This window comes from Zonotrichia albicollis, chromosome 12, assembly GCF_047830755.1.
Source record: "Zonotrichia albicollis isolate bZonAlb1 chromosome 12, bZonAlb1.hap1, whole genome shotgun sequence".
Lineage (NCBI taxonomy): Eukaryota > Metazoa > Chordata > Aves > Passeriformes > Passerellidae > Zonotrichia > Zonotrichia albicollis.
The window spans coordinates 13,987,624-14,009,451 of NC_133830.1; the positions used below are offsets into that span (position 1 = coordinate 13,987,624).

The following is a 21,828-nucleotide window of genomic DNA, read 5'->3' on the forward strand; positions in this document are numbered from 1 at the left end:
AATATTAAACTCCTCCAGCCCACATGGAAAAATATTGCTCTTCCCGGTGTTTATCTTTGTTGCTGGTTATTACAAAACTGCCAAGCCCCCTGAAATATTTATGCTTGGCTGAGGCTCCCGGGGGATTGGAGCCAGGCAGTGGATGGATACTGACGGTGCTTATCCCCTAACCCCCCTGAAGCTGGGCACCAGGGGCTTTGCCATCGTTCTGGAGCAGCAGCCAGTGCCGAGGTGTGTGTGAGGCTGGAGCCAGCACCCACCTGCTGGGGGGAGGTGGGACCACGGCAGTGCCACATCCCTTGGCACAGCACACCTCCAGTCCTCCTCACCACCTCTGCCCACCCCGGCCTGCAGTGGTGAGCTGCCCCAGCCCAGGCACCCTGCTCTGCCCAGTGTCCCACTCTGTGCCAACAGTCCTGAAAGGACAGGGCTGGTGTGGTCTGGGGTCCTTGCCACGGATGTTCTGAGTTATCCCTCCCCAAACCAGGATTGCTGGAGGGAAGGGGGTCCAGCAGTGTCTGACTCACTGCAGTGCCCTTCACCCAGAGCCTGCGAGTGCAGAAGCTGGCAGAGGGGAAACTGAGGCACACGATGGTGAGGTGGTTACTCGGGGCAGTGCAGAGAAGGACCCTTGTCCCCTGTCCCGTTCTTGTCTCTGAGTGATGGAGCTCTGGGGATGCAGTGCTGCAGGATCCTGGGCAGCTGAACGGCTCTAGGAGGAGTTTGGGCAATTGGTGGAGATCTGGGGCACAGCCCTGCCCTGCCCGTGCCTCTTTTTATATGGTCCAGAGCCGTTCCCAGCCGGGTGCTTGGGCTGCCAGGGAGCGCTGGGGCTGTGTGGAATGCAGAGCCGGGCAGTGGGGTAATGCCGGGCGCCTCAAACCCTCACAAGGACTTGGGGAGCTGGGCACAGGCCAGGCAAGGGGGGAACAAACCCTGGGGCACCGGCTTGTGGCTGTGGGATTGGTTTGGGGCTGGGTCCCCTCTCACTGTCTGGGAATGAGCTGGGGGCTCTGAGGCCGGGGGAGCAGGTGCTGAGCTGTGCCCTGCCAGGTCTGCCGGCGTGCAGAGCAGCTCCTGCCTGCTCTGCCCGTGTTCTGCCTGCTCTGGCCGTGTCCTGCCTGCTCTGCCCGTGTCCTGCCTGCTCTGGCCATGTCCTGCCTGCATCCTGACGGTGCTGTGGCTCAGTCTGACCATCCCTTGCTGGACCTGGCTGTGTCTTGCCTGTGTTTTATCTTCTCTGTCCATGTCCTGCCTGTGCTCTGCCCGGACCCGGCCACCTGCCCCCGGCTTTGCCCCAGCCCCGGCCGTGCCCTACCCGGCTCGGCCGGTGCCGGAGCGAGCGGGGGGCAGTCGGGGCGGCCCCGGGGGTGCCGCTGCCCACCGGGCCGGGCCGGGGCGGGGGCCGGGGCCGGGCCGGGCGGGGGGCGGAGCGGCTCCGCTCTGCTAGGGCTGGCGGAGTGTCAGAGGCGGCGGCGGGAGGCGGTGGCAGCCGCAGCTCCGAGACAGCCGCGGCATCGGCACCGGCACCGGCTCCCGGCACAGTCCGCCGGGCACAGGTAAGGGCTGCGCTCCCACCCCGGCGCTCCCATCGCCGTGACCTCGGTTCGCGTCGTGCCCCGGCGGCGCGTCTCCGTCTCCACAGCCCCGGTGCCGGCGGTGGAGCCGCACGGAGACCGGCGACATCCCGCTGCCGTCGGGGTCGCGCCACGGCGGAGCTCGGAGCCCGGTGCCCGGTGCCAGGGCTCCCAGAGCTGCGGGACGAGAGCAGAGCACGGGCACGGGCACCGGCACAGGCGGGGCCGGGGATGCGGGCGGTCGGGGTGGCACCGGGGCTGCTCCCGCCGCTCACCCTTGCCCGACGCAAGACGCGGCGCCCCGGGAGAGCGGCATGGGGGGTTCTGGTCCCCCGGTGATCCGGCAGCCCCGAGCCCGCAGTGGTGCTCAGCAGGACCCGCCGCTCCCGGCCGGGGCTGCCCGCCGGCACCGGGGCAGGGACGCGGGGTCACCGACCGGCCCGGCGGGGACAGACCCCGGTCCCTGCTGTTCCTCCGATCTCCGGTCCGTCTGTGCGGGCCGGGAAGATCCGGGGCTTTGAGGGGGCTGTGAGGGGGCAGCCGGATCTCGGGGCGCGCTCGGGACGGGATGCAGGGCGGCCGCGGGCCGGGGGAGCGCCCTGGAGAAGCGGTTCTGCCCCGCGGGGTCTCGGGGCTGGCAGTCCTTGAGCAGGGGACAGCCGAGGGCTCCTGGCAGAACTCGGTGGCCGTGGGACCTCCGGGACCTCCGCGGGAGGCGACACTGTCCCTGCGCCCCCGCAGCCCCGCCGCTCTCGCACACGGCCCAGGTGTCGCACAGCCCTGGGATGCGGTGTCCCCCAGGTGTCGCACAGCCCCTGGGATGCGGTGTCGGCGGGATCGGGGCTCCTGGCACGAGTGGGAAGCGCTCCGATCACGGAGAAGTCGCGGCCCCTTCTCACCCACCCCGCTCACGGTGCGAGGGGAGGCTGCCCGCTGGAGCTTCCCGCCGTTCCGTGGCTGTCGGGCTGGACTTGGCTCTGCCCTGCCCCGTGCTTCCATTCCCCGGGCGTTCTCCAGCGGCTCCCGCGGGCTGTCAAACCCCCGGCACTGAACCAGCCGAGGGGAGCAGCCGCGGGAATGGCGGGAGCCCTGCTCGCTGCCCATCGTGGCTCGCTGCCGGCGGATGCTGGTTTGCCCTTCACAGGAGCTTGGCCTGAAGGTGCCTTTCATCTGGTGGGTCCTGTCACCTGCCCCAGACGATCTGGATCACAGGGACCCGGGTTCCCAGTACCACCAGACCCCTGTGCCAGGCTCAGCCTGCCACTGATGGGGTCCATCAATAATCCATGTGCCTGTGGCCTCTCCCCTGCCTGAGGGAACCCCGAGTCCCTTAGAAGCATTTATTCCTGAAATAAGGCAGGGACCCTTCCTTCTCTCATCTCCAAAGTCCTTCACACTGCGGGGTCAGGTAGGAGATGCTCTGAGACAGATGGGGACTCAGCAGCAGCAGACAGCACCTGAGAATATGCACTTAGGGGCATGGAGGAAGAGGAGGAGGTTTGCATGTGTCACCCCACCCCACCCCTTTAGGCTCTGTGCCACACTGCTGCCTGCAGCCCCCTGGGCATCACTGCCAGCTCTGGCTGCTTGCCCGAGGGCTCCCCAGCACAGCCATCACCTGTCTGGGAGCAGCATGGGGGCATCAGGGGGTCCCCTCCTGCTGCTCAGGGAGAGCAGCCTCAGTATGGCTGCAGGGAACTACAGGGGGGCAGCACTCCCTGGCATCCCCCTCCCACCCTCTGTGCCCCCATAAGCACTGCTGGGCTGTGGAAGAGGCCGTGGTCCAGTCACAGCATCAGCAGCTTCCCATTCCAGAGCAGCCTGAGGCTTCTGGACTGCCAAGGGGTCTCCTTCTCCCGTGGTCTCTGAAATGCCAGCCCCGAGGGATTTCAGCAGTCAGTTTCAAATGGGAAACAAATCTCTCCTGTGATTTGGGAAAAGACAACCAATCTCGGAGGGGACTGCATCCTCTGCCAAAACAAGGCCTGCCTGCTGCAAAAGCCTTTGATTCCCCCGCGCCTCCGTGCTTTCTGCAGAAGGAGTCAGCAAACCTGGCTCTTACTTTTACTGAAATCTCTGAATTTAGTATACAGGGAAGGAAGGGGCGGTGGTGAGAGAACAGACTCTGAAGCACCGCGGCTGCCAGAACCTGCGCCTTGCTGTGTGAGAGTGAAGCCAGTGGAGGGTCCCTGCTCCAGCCCGGTGCCACGGACATCTCTGGGGGCAGCAGCAGCCTCATGGCTGTGGGATGGAGATGAAAATACTGTGGGCACTGGGTGCTGTGGGGACTGTGGGCTCCTGGCTGGCTGCTTTTGGCAGTGCTCTCAGCTGGAGGGTGGGATCTGTCAGCACCCCTGATGCTGCTGCGTGGGTCGGGGGCTCGGCTTGGAGCCGGCCTTGGCTCTGTGTGCCCAGCCTGGTCTGCCTGTGCCAGGTGACATCCCTGGCTCTTTCCCCCTGTGTGATATTTTAGGGCTGTCAAGCTGTCCCCCTGCAGGCTGTTCTGCCCGATGCTGCCAGAGGGGCCAGCTCTGTGCCCACCCTATGCCAGTGTGTCCCTGGGAGTGCTGTGGGGAGGCTTGTTCCTGTGTCCCTCCATGTGCCCTGGGATCTGTGTCACTTGTGTGTGTCCTGGGGGTTCTGGGTCACTGTGGGAGCTATTGCACCTCTTTATCTTGCCTTTCTGCAGGGGATTTCTTCCTAAGGGCTCCCCAGGTGGGGGGCACAGGCAGGCTCATGGCCTGGCTCTCCCGTGCAGCACTGACTGTCCCTGTCCCTGTCATGCCTTGCATCCCACAGACCCAGCAGCTTTTCCCTTTGCTTTTCCAGGTGCCGAGGGCTCTGCTGGGGTGACACCACCTCTCTCCCTCCGACACCACGCCGTGCCACCCCCCACCACCCAATGCCTGGGGACTGCCCACCCTCGCCTTGACGGGTGGCAGCGGGTGACGCGGGGTGGCGTGGGTCCCCCAGCCAGCACCAGCGCCCCCCATGGCGGTGCCCCTGGCCGCCTGGCTGGGGCTGATGCACCTGGCCACCTGTCTGGCTGCTGGGCACGGCATGGCTGGCAAGAAGGAGATCAGCATGGATGGGGACCTGGTGATTGGGGGCCTCTTCCCCGTGCATGAGAAAGGAGTGGGGAGCGAAGACTGCGGCAAGATAAACGAGCACCGGGGCATCCAGCGCCTGGAGGCCATGCTCTTCGCCCTGGACGAGATCAACAGGGACGGGAGCATCCTGCCGGGGGTGAAGCTGGGTGCTCACATCCTGGACACCTGCTCCAAGGACACCTATGCCCTAGAGCAGTCCCTTGACTTCGTGCGTGCCTCCCTGACCAGGGTGGATGGTTCTGAGCACATCTGCCCTGATGGCTCCTACGCCGTCCACGATGACGTTCCCACTGCCATCACCGGCGTCATCGGCGGCTCCTACAGCGACGTGTCCATCCAGGTACCTCCCTGAGGGGCAGCAGGAGCTCGCATGGGGCTGGGGCTTTGAAGTGGGGGAGAGGGGTAAAACCCTGGCAGCAGTGCAGTGATGCCACTGCCAGTGTGGCACAGGGAAGCTCACTCTGCCCTCACAGTGATGCTCTGCCCCTTCCTCCAGTGGGGAGGGAATGCTAGGTGGGCATCTGAATGAGCCATACCTCTGTGATTGTGGGGGATGTGCCTGGGGGTCCCCTGGGGGGGCTGCATGAATCCCCCAACACTCCATTAGCCGTAGGAGCCAAGCCTCACATGGGGACAGGTGTTTATTCCTCTCCTGGGTTCAAGATGGCAAGTGCAGCCCAGCTCATGTCTGGACTGTGCCAGTCAGGGCAGACCAGTGTGAGGGGGCACTGTCCCCCTTTCCCTCCCAAAGGTCAGCCCATGAGGTGCTGCAAGGGACATGCACCTCTGAGGGGCTCAGCCATAGGGCTGCCTGGCTAAGGCAGGCTGTGCTCAGAGGATGAGTGCCCCTGTGTCCCCAGTGATCCCACAGGCACCTCAAGCTTCAGGCCTGGCTGTGACCCTGCCTGGGGTGCATCTCAGTCCCCAAACCCACGCCTCTGTGGACCTGGAGGCTGGTTTCAGCAGGGAGAAGAGCATCCCCTGAGGACGCAGGACTCAGTAGGACCAGCTGAGTCACAGGGGTGGCCGGTGGGCCACATGCTTGCTGAGATTTAATGAGTCCCCAACATGTGCCAGACTGTGTGTCCTGGTCCCTGGAGTCCCTGCATCCCCCAGCATGGGGTGGAAAAAGCTGGGACTGTGTGATGGAGGCAGCATCCCAGCCCACCTGGGCACTTGTCCCTTGCCTTGCTGGGAGCCCAGCACGTCCCCATGTCCCAGTTCTGGGCAGGCAGGGTGAGCAGGGGCAGAATGTGGGCTGGCTGGGCAGCTCAAGGGGCACTGGAGGGGCATGGCAGGCTGGCAGCTCCCATGCATGGTGAGGACAGGCAGCATCACTGCACTCAGGGACACTCTTGCCATTAGGGGAATTTGTCGTCAGGATCATTTGTCCACGTTAATTAAGCCACGTCTCCTGCCTGGGGGGCAGTGAGATGTGGGCAGTCTTGGCAGCCCCGCTGGCACACCCGAGGTCCCCTTGCTGCCCCCAGAGCCTGGGTTTAACAGCCTCATTAGTGGGGATTTTTCCCCTTTGAAGCTAACGAGGATTCTGCTGAGTGCTGGAAGGTGCCAGTCCCACTGAGCTGCTGATGTGGGATGCGCAGGCGCCGCTCCCCTGACCCACTTCTGCAGCATCCCCCAGCCTGGTGGGGGACTCTGCCCTGGCTCCCAGCCCCTAGAACCCTTTCCCCTGTGCTGTAGGGCTGCCAGGCATCCTGGCTTTCTCCTTGCCATTGAGAATCTCCCACAGGTCACTTATGGCAGACTTTCTGCTTTTGTCCCATCCCCAGACCACAATTTCAAAGTGTAGTGCTTGAAACACTAAAAAAAAAATAAAAATAAAGATTAATGAGCATGTCTGAGGGCTCAGGCACTCTGTGAATGTGCCATCCATTCTTCTCCAGTCCCTCCACAGATCAGGATGCTCTGGGATGGGATGGGCTGCTCCTCAGCCCAATGGTTGTGTTTGGGAGCATCGTGCAGCATTGGGTACAGGGCGGGGGTCCCCCCACAGGAATGTCCCTTGCTGGCCACCCCTTCAGGCACTCACCTCTTCTCCTGCATGCAGGTGGCCAACCTGCTGCGGCTCTTCCAGATCCCGCAGATCAGCTATGCCTCCACCAGCGCCAAGCTCAGCGACAAGTCCCGCTATGACTACTTCGCCCGCACCGTCCCTCCAGACTTCTACCAAGCCAAGGCCATGGCAGAGATCCTCCGCTTCTTCAACTGGACCTACGTCTCCACTGTGGCCTCCGAGGGCGACTACGGCGAGACGGGGATCGAGGCCTTTGAGCAGGAAGCCCGCATGCGCAACATCTGCATCGCCACCTCCGAGAAGGTGGGGCGCTCCATGAACAAGAAGACCTACGATGGGGTGGTGCGGGCTCTGCTGCAGAAGCCCAATGCCAGAGTGGTCGTGCTGTTCACCCGCAGCGAAGATGCCCGGGAGCTGCTGGCAGCTGCCCAGAGAGCCAACGTGTCCTTCATGTGGGTGGCCAGTGATGGGTGGGGAGCCCTGGAGAGCGTGGTGGCCGGGAGTGAAGCGGTGGCAGAGGGAGCCATCACCATTGAACTGGCAGCCTACCCCATCAAGGAGTTTGCTTCCTACTTCCTTAGCCTCCACCCCTACAATAACAGCCGAAATCCCTGGTTCCGAGAGTTTTGGGAGCAGAAGTTCAGGTGCAGCTTCCACACGCAGGACTGTAGCCGGTACTCTCTCAAGACAGGCAAGTTTGAGCCAGAGTCCAAGATCACGTTTGTGGTCAATGCAGTCTATGCCATGGCTCACTCTCTGCACAACATGCACCGGACACTGTGCCCCAACTCCACCAAGCTCTGTGATGCCATGAAGCCTGTCAATGGCAAGAGGTTTTACAAGGACTTTATACTCAATGTTAATTTTGACGGTGAGTCCAAAGCGGAGATGGGGTTTGGCTGCCAAACTGGAAAGGGATAGGTGAAGAATAGGAAACAAGGAGGCCCAAATTTGACCCAAAACCCTCCAGTTCCTCCAGCCTGCCCATGCCCAGGGCTGTGGTTGTCCTGAGGTGCCAACGGCCAGCCCACCATCATCCTTGGGAGGCAAGGCCTTCTATTCCCAGTGGAAATGTGTGGAGGAGCTGTGGACCAGCCCCACCCAGCCCCAGAGACCCTTGAGAACAAGGTCCTTCCAACCATCATGATTTATTTACATTTCAGGGATTAGACTGGTAGGATACCCTTGATCAGGGATCCATGTAGTTTGGAGTGATTAGAAGCATGTCCTCTGTGACTTAGGCTGAGGATGTCTTGGCTCCCAGGAGTCACTGAGAGCCATGGAGGCTGCACAACTGCCCTCTGTCCCTGCAGAGCTGGCTGGGGCTCACAGGTTCTCAGGCAAGTGGGTGATTCTTCACCTTTGCTTTCCTGCCTCTAACATGTGCACAGGCAGCAAGGATGGGAATGAAGGCAGGAACCAGGCTGGGCATTTTCCTGTGGCCATGGTGGGATGTGACCCTTTGGATGAGCCCTGCCTCGAGGCTGGAGTGAGTGTTCTCCTGCCCTGGGGCAGTGACTGTCTCCCCCTCTCCTCCCTGCAGCTCCTTTCAGGCCAGCGGACACGGAGAGTGTCGTTCGGTTTGACCGCTACGGCGACGGCATCGGGCGCTACAACATCTTCAACTACCACCACATGGACGGGCGGTACCGGTACCAGAAAGTGGGCTACTGGGCAGAGGGGCTCATGCTGGACACCAGCCTCATCCCCTGGGCCGAGACTTCCATTCCCGTGTCCCAGTGCAGCGACCCCTGCAAGAAAAATGAGATCAAGAGCATGCAGCCGGGAGACATTTGCTGCTGGATCTGCATCCCCTGCCAGCCCTACGAGTACCTGCTGGACGAGTTCACCTGCATGGACTGCGGCCTTGGTTACTGGCCCAACGAGACCCTGAACGGCTGCTACGAGCTGCCCCAGGAGTACATCCGGTGGAAAGACGTCTGGGCCATCGGTCCCGTCACTATCTCCTGCCTGGGCTTTATCTCCACCCTCTTCGTTATCGGGGTCTTCGTGAAGAACAACGACACTCCCATCGTGAAGGCCTCTGGACGAGAGCTGTGCTACATTCTGCTGACTGGGGTGCTCATGTGCTACAGCATGACCTTCATCTTCATCGCCAAGCCCTCCACGGGGGTGTGCACACTGCGGCGCCTGGGGCTGGGCACCTCCTTTGCTGTCTGCTACTCGGCCCTCCTGACCAAGACGAATCGCATCGCCAGGATCTTCAGCGGGGTGAAGGAGGGCGTCCAGCGGCCCCGCTTCATCAGCCCGACATCACAGGTGGTCATCTGCATGGCCCTCATCTCCTGCCAGCTGATCATCGTCATCATCTGGCTGCTGGTGGAGACCCCTGGCACAGGCAAGGAGACTGAGCCTGACAAGAGGTACATTGTCACCCTCAAGTGCAACAACCGTGACTCCAACATGCTCATTTCGCTCACCTATAATGTCCTCTTGATTGTCCTCTGCACGGTCTACGCCTTCAAGACACGGAAATGTCCCGAAAACTTCAACGAGGCCAAGTTCATTGGGTTCACCATGTACACGACCTGCATCATCTGGCTGGCCTTCCTGCCCATCTTCTACGTGACCTCCAGCGACTACCGTGTAAGAGCTGGAGCTCTGAGGGGCTCTGACAGGGCTTGATCTAAGTGGTCCTGGAGATCCGGGCCACGCAGGGTCCATGATTAGGAGATGCATGGGCTTGGGGAACGGTCTGCATCCACACACCTGATGATGGTCACCTTTGCACTGGGTAATTCAGGACCAGGGCTGAAGGGCTGTGGCTAATGGGGCAATAAGTCCTGGAGAGAGGACCTGCCCCCCTCCCTCCTTTGCTAGGATGAGGATGGGAAATGCCCTGAGACCTCCAGAGATCCCCCATAGCCATGACTGTCATGGAGCAATGATAGTCATCCTTCAGCCTGGTGACACAACAGCATGAGACAGCCCCTGGCTCACCCAGAGCCCAGGGCATGAGTGCCAGCCCCAGGGCGAGCCTGGTACCTGGGCTGGAAGCAGTGCCAGGAACTGGGTAGCATGTGGCACATCCTGGCACGGACAACCAAACACGTTCTTGATGGGCCTTGAGGAGTTGGTGGGGCAGTTAGTCAGGGGCTCCCAGAGAGGACCTGCACCCCCAGAGAGAGTGGGCACTGGGGTGGGGGAGTGCGGGTTCTGGCCCTGGGCAGTGCCACAGAGCAGCATGCGGGCAGGGCTGGGGTGTTCCTGCTTTGCAGGGGCAACTCGTCCCCACCAGGGCAGTGTCCATACTCTGCCCATGGGTCTCCTGCAGGACCACCCTGACAGAGGGATGTGGTGTGGGGTGGAATGTGCCTGCAGGGTGCAGCCTGTGCCCAGTGGGGCTGGCCGGCGCCACAGCATGGGCTTCATCCTGCCCTGCTTGGGGCAGAGGGCTGACAGGTGGAGCACCTGATGCCCACCCCTGTCTCCAGGTCCAGACCACCACCATGTGCATCTCGGTGAGCCTCAGCGGCACCGTGGTCCTCGGCTGCCTCTTCACCCCCAAGCTGCACATCATCCTCTTCCAGCCGCAGAAGAACGTGGCCAGCCACCGCGTGGGCACCGCCCGCTTCAGCGTGGCAGCCGCCAGCTCCAGCCAGTCCCACGGTGAGCACGCTGGGGCTGGGGCAGGGCCGGGGGACAGCACCCCTGTCCTGCTGGGGAGGGGGGGGTGTGGGCACCCCAGCATGGGCTCTTGAAGAAAGGTGGGCTGTGGGGGAAATGGCAGGGGAAAATGGTGGATGTGTCCCCAGGGGCTCTTCCCTGTCCTCTGTCCCTCATCTCCCAGCACAGCACAGCTGCCAGAGGGACTCTGCTCCTGGGGGGCCCTCATTGCTCTGAGGGGACACTCTCCACCCCACACAGGGGGTTCAGCTGCCCCCATGTTCCTGTCACTACCCGAGGCACTCTCCCCTTTAGCTCCAGGGAATATAACCACCCTGGGCACCCGGGGGGATATGGCCATCCTGGGCACCCTCCACCCCAACTCCCTGGGCACCACTGCTACAGGATGCTGAGCAGAGCTGCTGCCAGACCCCAATCCAGCCCTGACTGCTGCCTTCCTGTGCAGGCTCAGCCTCGCCGTACGTGCCCACGGTGTGCAATGGCCGTGAGGTGGTGGATTCCACAACGTCATCCTTGTGAAGGACGGGGGCCAGGCTGTGGTGCTGCCACACAGCACCCCCAATGCTCCCCAGGGAGGGCAGTGCCCACAGCACGGCCTGCTGAGGTGCCAGGTGCAGCCAGGAGGCTCAGTCCCTGCCCCAGCACGAGCTACACATCCCACATGTCGGGTCATGGTACGTGTCACCCTCCCCTTGCACTGAGCCACCTTACATGTACCCTGTCCTCCACACCCTGCACTGAGCCATGATGAACACCCCCTCCCCGAGCTGAGCCACGGCGCACGTCCCCAGGTCCCCAGCACTGAGCCATGGCACATCCCTCTGTGTCACCTGCACTGAGCCATGTGCCCCCACAGCCCTGCACTGAGCCATGGTGAACGTCCCCATGTCCCCCAGCCCCACACTGAGCCGTGGTGCACACGGCACGGACCTCGCACTGAGCTGTGCACAAATACCCCGTCCCTGTCCCTTGCACTGAGCCCTGGTGCAGACACAGCCCCTGCCCCTTGTCCCCAGCCCTGGGCACACTTCTCTCCCTCTCCAGCCACGTTCCACCTCCTGCTTTTGGCTTGCACCAATCCCACTTCCACTGCGGTGCCACACACTGCCTGTGCCCCAAAGCCCACCCCAGCTTCCCAGGGATGCCTTTGCCATCAAATTCTGTGCCAAGCCTTGGACCACGTCACCCTTTCCACAGTGCTTTGCATTTTCATGTTTTCCTCCTGGTTTTGGCCTCAGGAGAGCCGCCGAGCGTGGCTGGGCTGGGCCTAAGCCTCCCCTATCGCTTCCCTCACTGGGTGTGGCGCTTCTCATCCCTCACTGGGAGACTGGCACCAGTGGGGGCAGACAAATTCCTGCTGACCCCAGCCCCTGCAGAGCCCAGGGGGCATTGGAGGCTCAGGGCAAGTAACAGGACCCAGGTATTTGAGCCCATCCAAGTTTTTAACAGTAGACTTTTTTTGTGAACAAAAGTGTGATTTTTTTTTGTAATTTATGTAAATAAAGTGGTTTTGGTGTTGTTTTTTTTTTACAAAATGGATTGTTCCAGAGCTCAGGTACAGCCAAACCTGAGAGAAGGGAACAGACCCTCGCAGAGGGCAGAGCCACATCAAGACATGGGGGCCAGCAGAATCGGGGCCGTGTGACAACCCCCACTCACATCCTGCTGAGCACGGTGGTGGCTGCACCAGGGATGGGGGGCACAGCTCCAGGGACAGAGTGACCTGCTCCAGTGGCTCCAGGGACAGAGGGCTAGGAGCTGCCCGGGGATTCAGGGCTGGAGGCTGTGGTCTTCTGTTTCAGGGGGATGATGCAGACACTGTTTTTGGCTTCTTTGATTCTCCACCACCGTCCCAGCCTGTGGGTGAGAGAGATGAGGGGGTCACCATCCAACAAGACCCCAAGGAGGGGGAAGCTGCACCCGCAGGCAGCACCAGGGAGGGGGGACAATACCGGTGCTCCTGCCCGATGCCAGCCACCAGGAAGTCACCAGCTGCTGAGAACTTGAGGCTATTGACAAAACCCACCTGGAGGGAACAGCGCAGGGTAAAAGGACAGGGCAGGGTGAGGGGCTCCCATGGGCTTCTCCTGCTGCCCAAGAAGGGGAGCCCCTGCTCAGAGACCCTCCAGTCCAGCTCCAGAATTCCCAGCCCGCCCATCCATCCATACCAAGGGGATGTCCAAGAGGTGCTCCAGTTTCCGAAATCCCTCACCACACTTCCAGAGCTTCACACTGCCACTGTGGGACCCTGAGGCGCAGAGAAGAGCCTGTCATGCACCCAGCCCAGGTGTGGGAGCAGGACTGGTGTCCCCCCAGGCTGCCACCCCACACACCTGTGGCCAGGAGGTCACTGTTGCGCAGGGCAGCCACGGTTGAGACCCAGCAGGGCTGCTGCAGGCCCTCGGTGCCGTGCTCGCCGTGCGCCTGCCGAGCCAGCGCCAGCGGTTTCTTCTTCGTCAGCCCCCACAGGGCTACAGACCTGCGGGGATGGGAGGGATGAGGGGGCTGAGGGGGCACCCTGCCCACCCAGGCATCATCCTGGCCCCGTGCTCACCCATCATCTGCACCAGACACCATGTGCTCCTCGTTGATGAGCTGGATACAGTCGATGGAGCCCCTGCGAAGAGAAGAGGCAAGTGCCAGCAGTTACAGGTGTGCTCTGGGATCCTGCAGGGCTCCTGGCACCCACACAGCATTGCCCCCGCTGGACACACCTGCCCACAGCCCCCTCTGCCACCCCAGACCTACTGGTGCCCAGAGAAGACGAGCTGTGACTCCTCAGGGATCTTCCAGAGCCGCACGGTGCCATCCCGTCCCCCCGCGGTCACACAGCACTCCCGGCTCAGGCTGTCCAGCCCTGTGATGACGTCCTGGTGTCCAAACCTGCACAAGGAGATGATGACAAACAGCTCTGGCAAGCAGGGCCCTCTACCCCTCACTCCCCAGGGCTGCTGGGCACTCCCTGGAGGGGTCAGTGGGATTTCCCCAGGTCTTACAGGGTCTCCACGTATGCGTTCTCAGCCACGTCCCAGACCTTGACGCAGCGGTCGTGGGAAGCGCTGTACAGCTGGTGCGTGCCCTTTCGGAAGGACAGGCCCTGGGACAGACAGACAGACACAGCACAGCAGTGAGGGATGCCGAGCAGGACACAGCTGCCTGGCCCCACAACACTGTGCCCAAAACACCCCCAGCTCACCGAGACGGCGTCGCGGTGCCCTGTGAAGATGTGCAGGCGCTTGCAGGTGGCGGCATCCCAGATCATGATCAGCTTGTTCCTGTCTCCTGTAGCCTGGCAGGCAGCAGGGGACACCTGACACTTGCACCCTAGAGACCCACAGCCCACCCCTGCCTCCACCCCCACTCCATGGGCTGTGGCTGTCCCAGGGACCCATTCCTGACCCAGCAGGGGATAGGGGCTGCTTTAACCCAGCAAGGCACATCTGAGCATGAGGCTGTGCCCCCAGAACCCAGGGAGAACACTCCCCAGGGTCATCTCTCCCCCCCGTGCCCGTACCAGGTACTTGCCGTCCGATGAAATGGCCATGCAAAGGACCTGGGACGCGTGCCCCATGTGCCGCTCCTCCGTGCCCTTCTTCCCCCCGGGCACCACGCACAGCCTCTTCCCACTGTCCACCTCCCCTGCGGGAAAATCGTCACAATCACCCTCTGGGAGCCTCCCACCACTCCCAAAAGTGTCAATGAGCCTTCCACACAGCCTGGAATCATGCACAATCCAAGAATAGTCAAGGGCCAAGCCACCTCAGAGGGCACCTGGGTCCCTGCAGGGGTTGGGCTTGGCAACAGCCAGTCACAGCCCCAGGTGAACACTTGCATTTGATGAGGGAGCCATCCTTGGAAGCAGAAAAAATGAATTTGTCATCAGGAGAGATGACGAGGCAGGTAACGGGCAGCTGGTGTCCCCGCAGCACACGGATCCTGGCTGGATCTGGGGGCTGTACCTGCAGGAAGAGCAGGATGTGAGCTGGGCTGCCCAGGACCCCTCCCCAGGCACAGCAGCACCCCCGCACCGCACTCTGACTGCTCCAGGGACAAAGGCTGCACTGTGCTGGCCGTGCCCTAGTGTCCCCGAGGCTGGCACTGGCAGTCTGGCACCCCGGCACTCACATCTTTGGCGACCAGGCGCTGCAGCCGGCCTCTCTGCTCCAGCTGGGGAAGAAGGGGCACGTTCAGCCGAGGGGGCGGCCTCAGTCCCGGTCCCGCGGGAAGGGGACCGAGATGCCGCGCCCGCCTCCCCGCTCACCACGTCCTCCTTCAGGCGGTCGCCGATGAGATCCGCCGGCTCCAGCTCCTCCTCGTCCTCCGCCCGCTCCTCCTCTGCGGCGGGACAGTGCGTGAGGCTCGGGCTCAGCGCCCGGGGCCGCCCCGCGGGGCACCGGTACCGGGCGGGACTCACCGAGCTGCCGGAGCTCCTCCAGGTACTGCTTGGCCAAGCGCAGCTTCTTCTCCTGCGGCGTCTCCTCCACCTCCTCCTCCGCTGCCTCTCGCCGCCGCCGCCCCAACAACGGGCTGCGGGGACACGTGTGCGTGAGTATCGGTACCGGCACCCCACCAGTACCGGCACACCTTCGGTACACGCATCCCCCGGTCCGGGATGTCTCCGGTACAGGCATCCCCCGATCCGACACCCCCTCTACAGGCATCCCCGGTCAGACACCCCCTCCGGTACAGGCATCCCCCGGCCCGGCATCTCTCCGGTACAGGCATCCCCCGATGCCGACGCCCCGCTGCGGTAGCGGCACTGCCCAGGCGCAGCACTTACCTCTCTGTCTCGGAATCACTGGACACTTCCTCGTCGGCGGGCCGACCGGCCGTCGCACGCGGTCTCCCATCGGCGCCCGGTGCCTGCGGAACAAAATGGGGCGATCGACGGGACGGGAATGGGGATGGGGACGGGCGCAGCGAAAGCCCCACGGCTTTCTCGGGACCCCCGCGAGGCAGCCCTTCCTCGCCGGCCTCGCTATCTCCCTCCGGCCCGGCCCTTACCGCCGGCCGCGGCCGCCGCCGCGCCGCCGCCCCGCGCGGGGCCTTGGCCCGCCTGCCGCCCGCCGCCGCCGCCATGCTGCCGCCGCACGTGGGCGCCCCCGGCCGCCACGGGGGCCCAGGCCACGCCCCCGACAGAGCCTATTGGCTGTGGCCGGCAGGATCCCGCCTTCCATTGGCCCCGCGGTACCGCCTCCCGGTCCCGGAAGCGCGCCCTGCCCTGTCCCGGTCCGACGGCCGCGCTGTCACTAGAGAGTGACGTCACGCATCAGCCCCGCCCTCTGCCCGTAGCCACTCCCCCTTGTTTGACTACGCTCCCTGCCTCTCCAGTGCCAGTGCCGGGGTCCCTGCGGCCGGACCGGCCACTCGTGCCGGGGACCCGCAGCCCGGAGCAGCTGTCAGAGCCCCCGGGCCCCCGGGCTGCCTCCTCTGCCCCCATGGCCCTTCGGGCGCCGTCCCGCAGCTGGCAGCCCCCGTGGTGACAGTGACAGTGGGTTGGTGCTTCCGAAACCATGGTCAGCTCGTCCTGCCCCTCAGGGACCCTTAACCAGCCTCCACTGCCGGGCATGGCCTCTGCTCCCTTCCCATGTCCTTTGTGGAGTGCCAGGGACCCGTCCTTGGCCATGCTGGGGTAGCGTTTCTCTGTCGGGGACGGATAGTGCTCTGAAGAGCTAAAAACTGCTTTTGTGCAGAAATTTTATTATGTGCAAACAATCTCTTTTCTCTTTGGCACAGGGGGAGTCAGGGAAGGACAGTGGGAACGTCCTGCACTGGTAACAGGCAACAGGCCTAGGGAGAGCTTGTCCCAGCCTGTGCAATGGATGCACCAGTGGGGACTGATGCTGCCCCCAGGCTCAGCACCCCAGGGCATTACAAGAGGAGCCACCGTCTCTGGCTGGAAGCCTGTCCAGACTATGGAATTTTGGTCTTGGTGGCCCCAGGCTGCTGTGGAGCTGCTGCTCAGGCTCTGAGGCTGAAGGAACCCATGCCAAGGGCAGTGCAGAAGGGGGCACGGACCGTGCGCCCTCCAGCCGCCAGAGGGCGCGGGCGGGCCGGGCCGGGCCAAGGAAGTGACGGCGGCGGCGGGGCCGGAGAGCGGTACGGGCGAGACCGGGCTGAGCAGGGACAGAGCGGGGAGACGGGCAGGGACAGGGGCTCGGCCGTGCCCCAGGGACGGGCCAGTGATGGGTCAGTGCTGGGGTCACTGCTAGGGTCAGTGACGGGTTGGTGGGGGGTCAGTGCTGGGTCAATGCTGGGGTCAATGACGGGTTGGTGGGGGCTCACTGATGCGCCAGTGATGGGTGAGCGTGGGGTCAGTGATGGGGTCAGTGATGGGTCAATGCTGCGGTCACTGACAGGGTCAATGACAGGTTGGTGGAGGGTCAGTGATGGTTCAGTGAGGGGGTCAGTGATGGGTCAGTGCTGCGGTCACTGATAGGGTCAATGATAGGGTCAATGATGAGTTGGTGGGGGGTCACTGGTGGGATGAGCGATGGGGTCAATGGCAGGTCAAACGACAGGTCAGTAATGAGGTGAGTGTTGGCTCTGTGGTGGTCGGTGAGGATCAGTGGTGGGGTGGGGACCCGTGTTCAGGAGATGCAGCCATGCAGTGGGAGCAGCGATCAGCTGCTGTGTCTGTGTGTGAGTGCAGTGTGGTTTGGAGCAATCAGGGTGCAGGCAGGCTGAGTGTCCCGTGTGGGGGTGCAGCGTGGGAAGTGGGGGGTGCTGTGTGGGGCCCTGGACAGACGTGTCATTCACACCGGGGAAGCAGAATGAGGCGCTGTGGTTGGTCATGAGCCTGGGCTGCTTCCTGCTGCGCTGGCAGCTGGGGCAAAGGAGCCAGCAGCAGCGGGCAGGGTGAGTGTGAGCAGGGTGAGCGTGAGCAGGGTGGGTGTGAGCAGTGACTGAGCAGGGTGAATGTGAGCAGGGTGGGTGCAGACAGGGTGGGTGGGTGAAGGCAGGGTGATGTGGGCAGGTGGGTGGCAGGCAGATGCTGTTGAGGTCATGGCGTGGCTTTGCTGGGCAGGCAGAAGGAAACCATCACCTCCTCAGGAGTGCTGGTGGGGTTTGGCCTCTGAAGGGGACAGTGCAGGCTGGGCTGTGAGTCAGGAGTCTTGGAGCTAGGGGGGTGACCCCACCATGTCTCCTAGAAGAACCTCGGGTGTGGGAGGGCAGACTGAGTCCCTCCCCAACCCCCAGAGAGGAAGTGGAGCAGTTTGCTCAATCCTAGTTAATCAACTGGCGTGATGGTTGCTTCTGCCTGTGGCTTGTTTGCAAGGGGAACTGCCAGGCTGAGGGAGGTGACCCCATGGCATGGTGTAGGATAGGGGATTTCTGACCCCTCAGAGGCTATTTGGGCTTCTCAGAACCGTGACCGAGGACATGTGTGATGAGCTAGCTGGTCTGATGGGTGCCAAGGTGGCAGGAGCTGGTGGCAGGGACTGGGGAGGAAGCACTGTGCCTCCTGCCCCTCCGCTGATTTGGCAGTGCTAGACCTTTCTGTAGGTCTCATGACATGATTTCCTGGAGCTGGCACCATGTGCCACTTCCCTGCCATGAGTCTCTTGTTTGTCCTTGGACCTGCCAAACCTCCATGAACTCATCTGGCTGTGCTGCTGGGGCACCGTGCCTGTACTGGGGCCAGTGGCGGGCTGGGGGGAGCACACACACGCACTGTCTGTGCCTTACTGCCTCTAAGCTGTGACCTGCTTGGTTTCCCGTCAGTGAGAAGAATGGGTTCTGTGTCAGAGGAGCTCACCTTGGTCCCCTTGCACCAGAGGCCGGAGCTGCTGGAAGCCTGTGCAGAGCTGCTGGGCGAGGAGTGGGGGAAGAGCCGTGCGTCGCGGCTGCACTCGCTGCAGCGCTCCTCGGACGCCTTTCCCACCTGCCTGCTGCTGCTGCGGAGCCGCGGCCTCAGCGACAGCCCTGCCACCCCCCGGCAGGGGCCCTGCGAGCTCGTGGGCCACGTGCGACTGTCCCGCGTGCTCAGCCGTCCCCATGACCTCTTCGTGGAGAGCGTGGTGGTGGCGCGGGCGCTGCGGGGCCGGGGCTACGGGCGCCGGCTGATGGAGGCCGCTGAGCAGTGGGCCCGGGCCCGGGGCTTTCGCTGCCTGCGCCTCACCACCCACGACAAGCAGCATTTCTATGCGCACCTGGGCTATGTCCTGGGCGAGCCGGTGCAGAGCGTGGCCTTTCTCAGCCCGGCGATATCTTCTGAGGTGCTGCGGCTCTTCTCCGCCCCTTCTGGGGCTGCCGCTGCCACCAGCACCAGGCCGTGGGTACCCGCGGTCCCCCCGCCGCCCCCGCCGCCCCTCGCTGTGCCCCCACCGCCTCCCCCACCCACTGTGATCTGGGCGAGGGGTGTCCTGGCTGAGGAGGGCGAGCAGCAGAGCCTCCTGCAGACCTCGCACCGCGATGCCAAAGGGCTCCCCATCTTCTGGATGAAGAAGGACATCTGAGGGGCCCCGAGCAGTGATTAAAGCAGTGCGGGTGGGAGCTGCCCGCCGCAGCCCTGCCTGACTGCTGCCATTCTTCAGGGCTGGCACCAGCTCCCCCAGCCTCCGTGGATCACCCTGGCCCCATTGCTGGGGCAGGGAATGGGCAGAGTTCCCGTACCCTGCCCTACCTGGGCACGCTGCCTCTGCTCCTGCCTGGCCCCCAGCTTGCCTGGCTGGGGCTCTGGGACCACCAGCATGGTGGGGAGCCAGGCCCACCGCAGGCTGTGGCATTGGCACTAGTCCCCAGGAGCACTGCCCAGTCCCGCTAGTTGTGTCCTCCACTCAGGATTCACTGAGTGGGGCAGCTGGGGCTGATGGAAGTGGTGGCCTCCAGCATGGCCACAGCTGTCCTCACTGAGCAGTCTGGGGAAACTGAGGCACAGGATGGCTGGGGGGGGCACTGTGGGAGTAGGGCATGGTGGTGGGGCTGCAGAATCGGGTCCCCTGCACTGCACAGCGAGGGGGGCAGGTGGCCAAGCCCCCCTGAGGCAGCTGGTGTCAGGCATGGGAGGGACATGTATGGGAGTGGGAAGGTCAGAGAGAGCGTCCGGCCTGGCAGCGAGGGATTAGCGCTGTCCTTGCTGTGTCACGCGGCCCTGGGCCCATTCCCCGCCTAATCCCCTCATTCTGGGCAGCTGGCCAGTGCTGGGCAGGGGCACCAGACCCCTCTGGCCCTGCCTGGGCTATGAGGGACAGAGCTGTCCCTTTGGCCCCACACCATGCCTCTTGGTCGGACTCTGTCCTTCAGCAGGTCACCCAGCCTGGCTCAGCACTGTGCTGAAATGGGGACCAGGAAGTCTTGGTGCCTCCACTACAGGCAGGACTGGGAGCCAGCAGGGAAATTGAGGCACCAGGATCAGTGGCTTACAGTGCCACTCCAGAGCTGTGCCATGGCTGTGGTGGTGCAAGTAGGATCACAGCACCAGAGAGCAGCAGGCATAGGGTAACACTGGCAGTGCTGAGGCAGGAGGGATCTCAAAGCCCCAGTCCTGTCAGGTTTTGGGGTGGGCAGCATGTGCTTGCAGGACAGCCCAGCCCCTGTGGCCAGTCCTAGTCCACCATGTGCCGGGGGGCAGTGCCTGCATTGCTGGAATGCCCCCTGCATCCCACAGCCTCATCCCCACGGCTCTCCTTTCCTCGCAGGGTGCCGGCCCCGCGAGCAGCTGGTGAGGCGGGATGGTGCTGGTGCTGGCACTGTGGGCCTGCCTGGCACTGGGCACAGCCAGCGAGGAGAGCCCGGCACCCGAGCCCCTGGCAGGCGGGCAGCCCTTTGCCGTGGTGTGGAACGTCCCCACCGAGCGCTGCCAGCGCCGCTTTGGCATAGGGCTGCCCCTCGGCGACTACGGCATCGTGGAGAACCAGGGTGGCCACTTTGCTGGCCAGAACATCACCATCTTCTACAAGAACAAGTTTGGGCTGTACCCCTATCTGTCACAGCACGGTGTGCCCCATAACGGGGGCCTCCCCCAGCGTGTCTCCCTCGATGCCCACATCAACAGGGTGGCTGAGGACATCCGCCTCCTCCTGCGACCTGCTTTCCATGGCCTGGCCGTGGTGGACTGGGAGGAGTGGAGGCCCTTGTGGGCCCAGAACTGGGGAGCCAAAAGGATATACCGGACAGCCTCGGAGCAGTGGGTGCGGGAGCAGCACGGCTTCCTGCCGGCACGGCAGCAGCTCCGGCTGGCCCAGCTGGAGTTTGAGCGGGCGGCACAGGCTCTGATGGAGGAGACGCTTCTGGTGGGCCGAGCCCTGCGCCCCGGGGGGCTCTGGGGTTTCTATCGCTTTCCCGACTGCCTCAACAGCAACTGGGCCAAGGAGGCAAACTACACCGGGCGGTGCCAGCCGGCCGAGGTGCAGCGGAACAACCGTCTGGGCTGGCTCTGGGCCGCCTCTTCTGCCCTGTACCCCAGCATCTACCTGCCGCTGGCGCTGCCGCCCGCGCTGCGCTGCCGCTTCGTGCACCACCGGCTGCGCGAGGCGCTGCGCGTGGCCGCCCGCGGGGCCCACGGCCTCCTGCCCGTGATCCCCTACTCCCGCCTCTCCTTCCGCCGCTCCTCGCGCTTCCTGCAGCTGGTGAGCACTGTGGGGCTGGAGCTGGCTGCAGGTGCCAGCACGCGGGGGTTCTGGTTGGCACAGGGACACAGGCTGTGTCCCCCAGATGGGTCACATCTGTGTTCCTGGCAGGCTGACCTGGTGCACACCATCGGGGAGAGCGCGGCGCTGGGAGCGGCTGGAGTCGTGCTCTGGGGAGACCTGTCCTACTCCCACTCGGCTGTGAGTATGGCCCCTGCAGCACCAGAGGCTGTGGGATGTACGGGGTGGCCACATTGCCTGTGCCCACCAGGGAGGGCTGGCCAGGTCTCTGTGGTTGGGATGCGTTCTCACTGGTGCTTCCTCCCCAGGAAAGCTGTGCCAGCCTGCACCACTACCTCGTGTCCACCCTGGGTCCCTACGTGGCCAACGTGACGGCAGCAGCCCGAGAGTGCAGCTACGGGCAGTGCCACGGGCACGGGCGCTGTGTGCGCCGGCAGCCCCATGAGCTGGGCACCCTCCTGCACCTCGGCCCCGGTGCCAGCCCGTGGGCTGCTTTCCGCTGCCACTGCTACCGTGGCTGGGCAGGGGAGGGCTGTGCCCAGCGGGTATGGCTCAGCCCTGCCACCTCCTGCCAGGTGCCCGCCCACTCTCACAGCCTCTATGGGCACAAGGATCTCACATCCTCTGACACCTGCTTGCCACAGGGCACGTGGGGCTGGTGACAAAGGCCAGGGACCGCCACGGTCTCCTACCCCAGCAGTGCTGCTGCTGGCACTTCCTATGGTCTCATTAACCTAAATAAATTCTCCTGGCACAGCTGGCATGGTCTTTGTGGGCAAAGCTGGGGGACTCTGTGGTGTCGCCATGCTGGGCACAGTTGCCATTGCTGCTGAGAGGCAGCACAGACCCCAGTTTGGCTCTGGATG

The 21,828-nt window shown here is 63.6% G+C and overlaps 4 protein-coding genes across 8 annotated transcripts; 3 read left to right on the forward strand and 1 right to left on the reverse strand.

Annotated features, from left to right (window-relative positions):
- Window positions 1–1,400: 1,400 nt before the first annotated feature.
- On the forward strand, window positions 1,401–11,895 carry GRM2 (glutamate metabotropic receptor 2). Of its 2 annotated transcripts, none has more exons than XM_005485467.4 (6): window positions 1,401–1,559; window positions 4,407–5,027; window positions 6,756–7,593; window positions 8,266–9,329; window positions 10,178–10,352; window positions 10,816–11,895. In XM_005485467.4, the coding sequence occupies exons 2-6, from the start codon at window positions 4,569–4,571 to the stop codon at window positions 10,887–10,889; spliced, it is 2,610 nt and encodes an 869-aa protein (XP_005485524.1). In that variant the 5' UTR covers window positions 1,401–1,559; window positions 4,407–4,568; the 3' UTR covers window positions 10,890–11,895. The 2 variants fall into 2 exon arrangements, with proteins under 2 accessions (XP_005485524.1, XP_074406032.1); XM_074549931.1 differs by lacking the exon at window positions 10,816–11,895 and having other exon boundaries at window positions 8,266–9,106; window positions 9,210–9,329; window positions 10,178–10,320.
- RRP9 (ribosomal RNA processing 9, U3 small nucleolar RNA binding protein) lies at window positions 11,429–15,526 on the reverse strand. The gene is made up of 15 exons (XM_005485579.4): window positions 15,375–15,526; window positions 15,151–15,233; window positions 14,785–14,897; window positions 14,632–14,705; window positions 14,496–14,537; window positions 14,203–14,329; window positions 13,885–14,009; window positions 13,567–13,659; window positions 13,367–13,467; window positions 13,119–13,253; window positions 12,925–12,987; window positions 12,704–12,849; window positions 12,539–12,618; window positions 12,323–12,396; window positions 11,429–12,227 (listed from the first exon to the last, which is right to left on the reverse strand). Exons 1-15 carry the CDS (start codon window positions 15,447–15,449, stop codon window positions 12,122–12,124), a joined length of 1,437 nt encoding a protein of 478 aa, XP_005485636.2. The 5' UTR covers window positions 15,450–15,526; the 3' UTR covers window positions 11,429–12,121.
- NAA80 (N-alpha-acetyltransferase 80, NatH catalytic subunit) lies at window positions 14,776–18,829 on the forward strand. 3 transcript variants are annotated; one of them, XM_074549935.1, is made up of 3 exons: window positions 14,776–14,915; window positions 16,107–16,469; window positions 18,096–18,829. In XM_074549935.1, exon 3 carries the CDS (start codon window positions 18,104–18,106, stop codon window positions 18,827–18,829), a length of 726 nt encoding a protein of 241 aa, XP_074406036.1. In that variant the 5' UTR covers window positions 14,776–14,915; window positions 16,107–16,469; window positions 18,096–18,103. The 3 variants fall into 3 exon arrangements, with proteins under 3 accessions (XP_074406036.1, XP_074406034.1, XP_074406037.1); XM_074549933.1 differs by lacking the exon at window positions 14,776–14,915 and having other exon boundaries at window positions 16,454–16,559; XM_074549936.1 differs by lacking the exons at window positions 14,776–14,915; window positions 16,107–16,469 and adding an exon at window positions 16,612–17,228.
- HYAL3 (hyaluronidase 3) lies at window positions 14,782–21,733 on the forward strand. Of its 2 annotated transcripts, none has more exons than XM_026792443.2 (4): window positions 14,782–14,915; window positions 20,012–20,941; window positions 21,053–21,142; window positions 21,271–21,733. In XM_026792443.2, the coding sequence occupies exons 2-4, from the start codon at window positions 20,045–20,047 to the stop codon at window positions 21,622–21,624; spliced, it is 1,341 nt and encodes a 446-aa protein (XP_026648244.2). In that variant the 5' UTR covers window positions 14,782–14,915; window positions 20,012–20,044; the 3' UTR covers window positions 21,625–21,733. The 2 variants fall into 2 exon arrangements, with proteins under 2 accessions (XP_026648244.2, XP_005485528.2); XM_005485471.4 differs by lacking the exon at window positions 14,782–14,915 and adding an exon at window positions 16,467–16,559.
- Window positions 21,734–21,828: the final 95 nt, after the last annotated feature.

What these genes read in the sequence shown, in the direction of transcription:
- HYAL3 (XM_026792443.2), top strand. Translation starts at nt 20,045, where the DNA reads ATGGTGCTGGTGCTGGCACTGTGGGCCTGCCTGGCACTGGGCACAGCC. An exon ending in CCTCGCGCTTCCTGCAGCTG is followed by an intron (nt 20,942 to 21,052) that starts GTGAGCACTGTG and finishes TGTTCCTGGCAG; the next exon opens with GCTGACCTGGTGCACACCAT. An exon ending in TGTCCTACTCCCACTCGGCT is followed by an intron (nt 21,143 to 21,270) that starts GTGAGTATGGCC and finishes CTTCCTCCCCAG; the next exon opens with GAAAGCTGTGCCAGCCTGCA.
- GRM2 (XM_005485467.4), top strand. Translation starts at nt 4,569, where the DNA reads ATGGCGGTGCCCCTGGCCGCCTGGCTGGGGCTGATGCACCTGGCCACC. An exon ending in TGACCTCCAGCGACTACCGT is followed by an intron (nt 9,330 to 10,177) that starts GTAAGAGCTGGA and finishes CCCTGTCTCCAG; the next exon opens with GTCCAGACCACCACCATGTG. An exon ending in CAGCTCCAGCCAGTCCCACG is followed by an intron (nt 10,353 to 10,815) that starts GTGAGCACGCTG and finishes CTTCCTGTGCAG; the next exon opens with GCTCAGCCTCGCCGTACGTG.
- RRP9 (XM_005485579.4), bottom strand. Translation starts at nt 15,449, where the DNA reads ATGGCGGCGGCGGCGGGCGGCAGGCGGGCCAAGGCCCCGCGCGGGGCG. An exon ending in GGAGGAGCTCCGGCAGCTCG is followed by an intron (nt 14,706 to 14,784) that starts GTGAGTCCCGCC and finishes GTCCCGCCGCAG; the next exon opens with AGGAGGAGCGGGCGGAGGAC. An exon ending in ACCTCTTGGACATCCCCTTG is followed by an intron (nt 12,397 to 12,538) that starts GTATGGATGGAT and finishes TGTTCCCTCCAG; the next exon opens with GTGGGTTTTGTCAATAGCCT.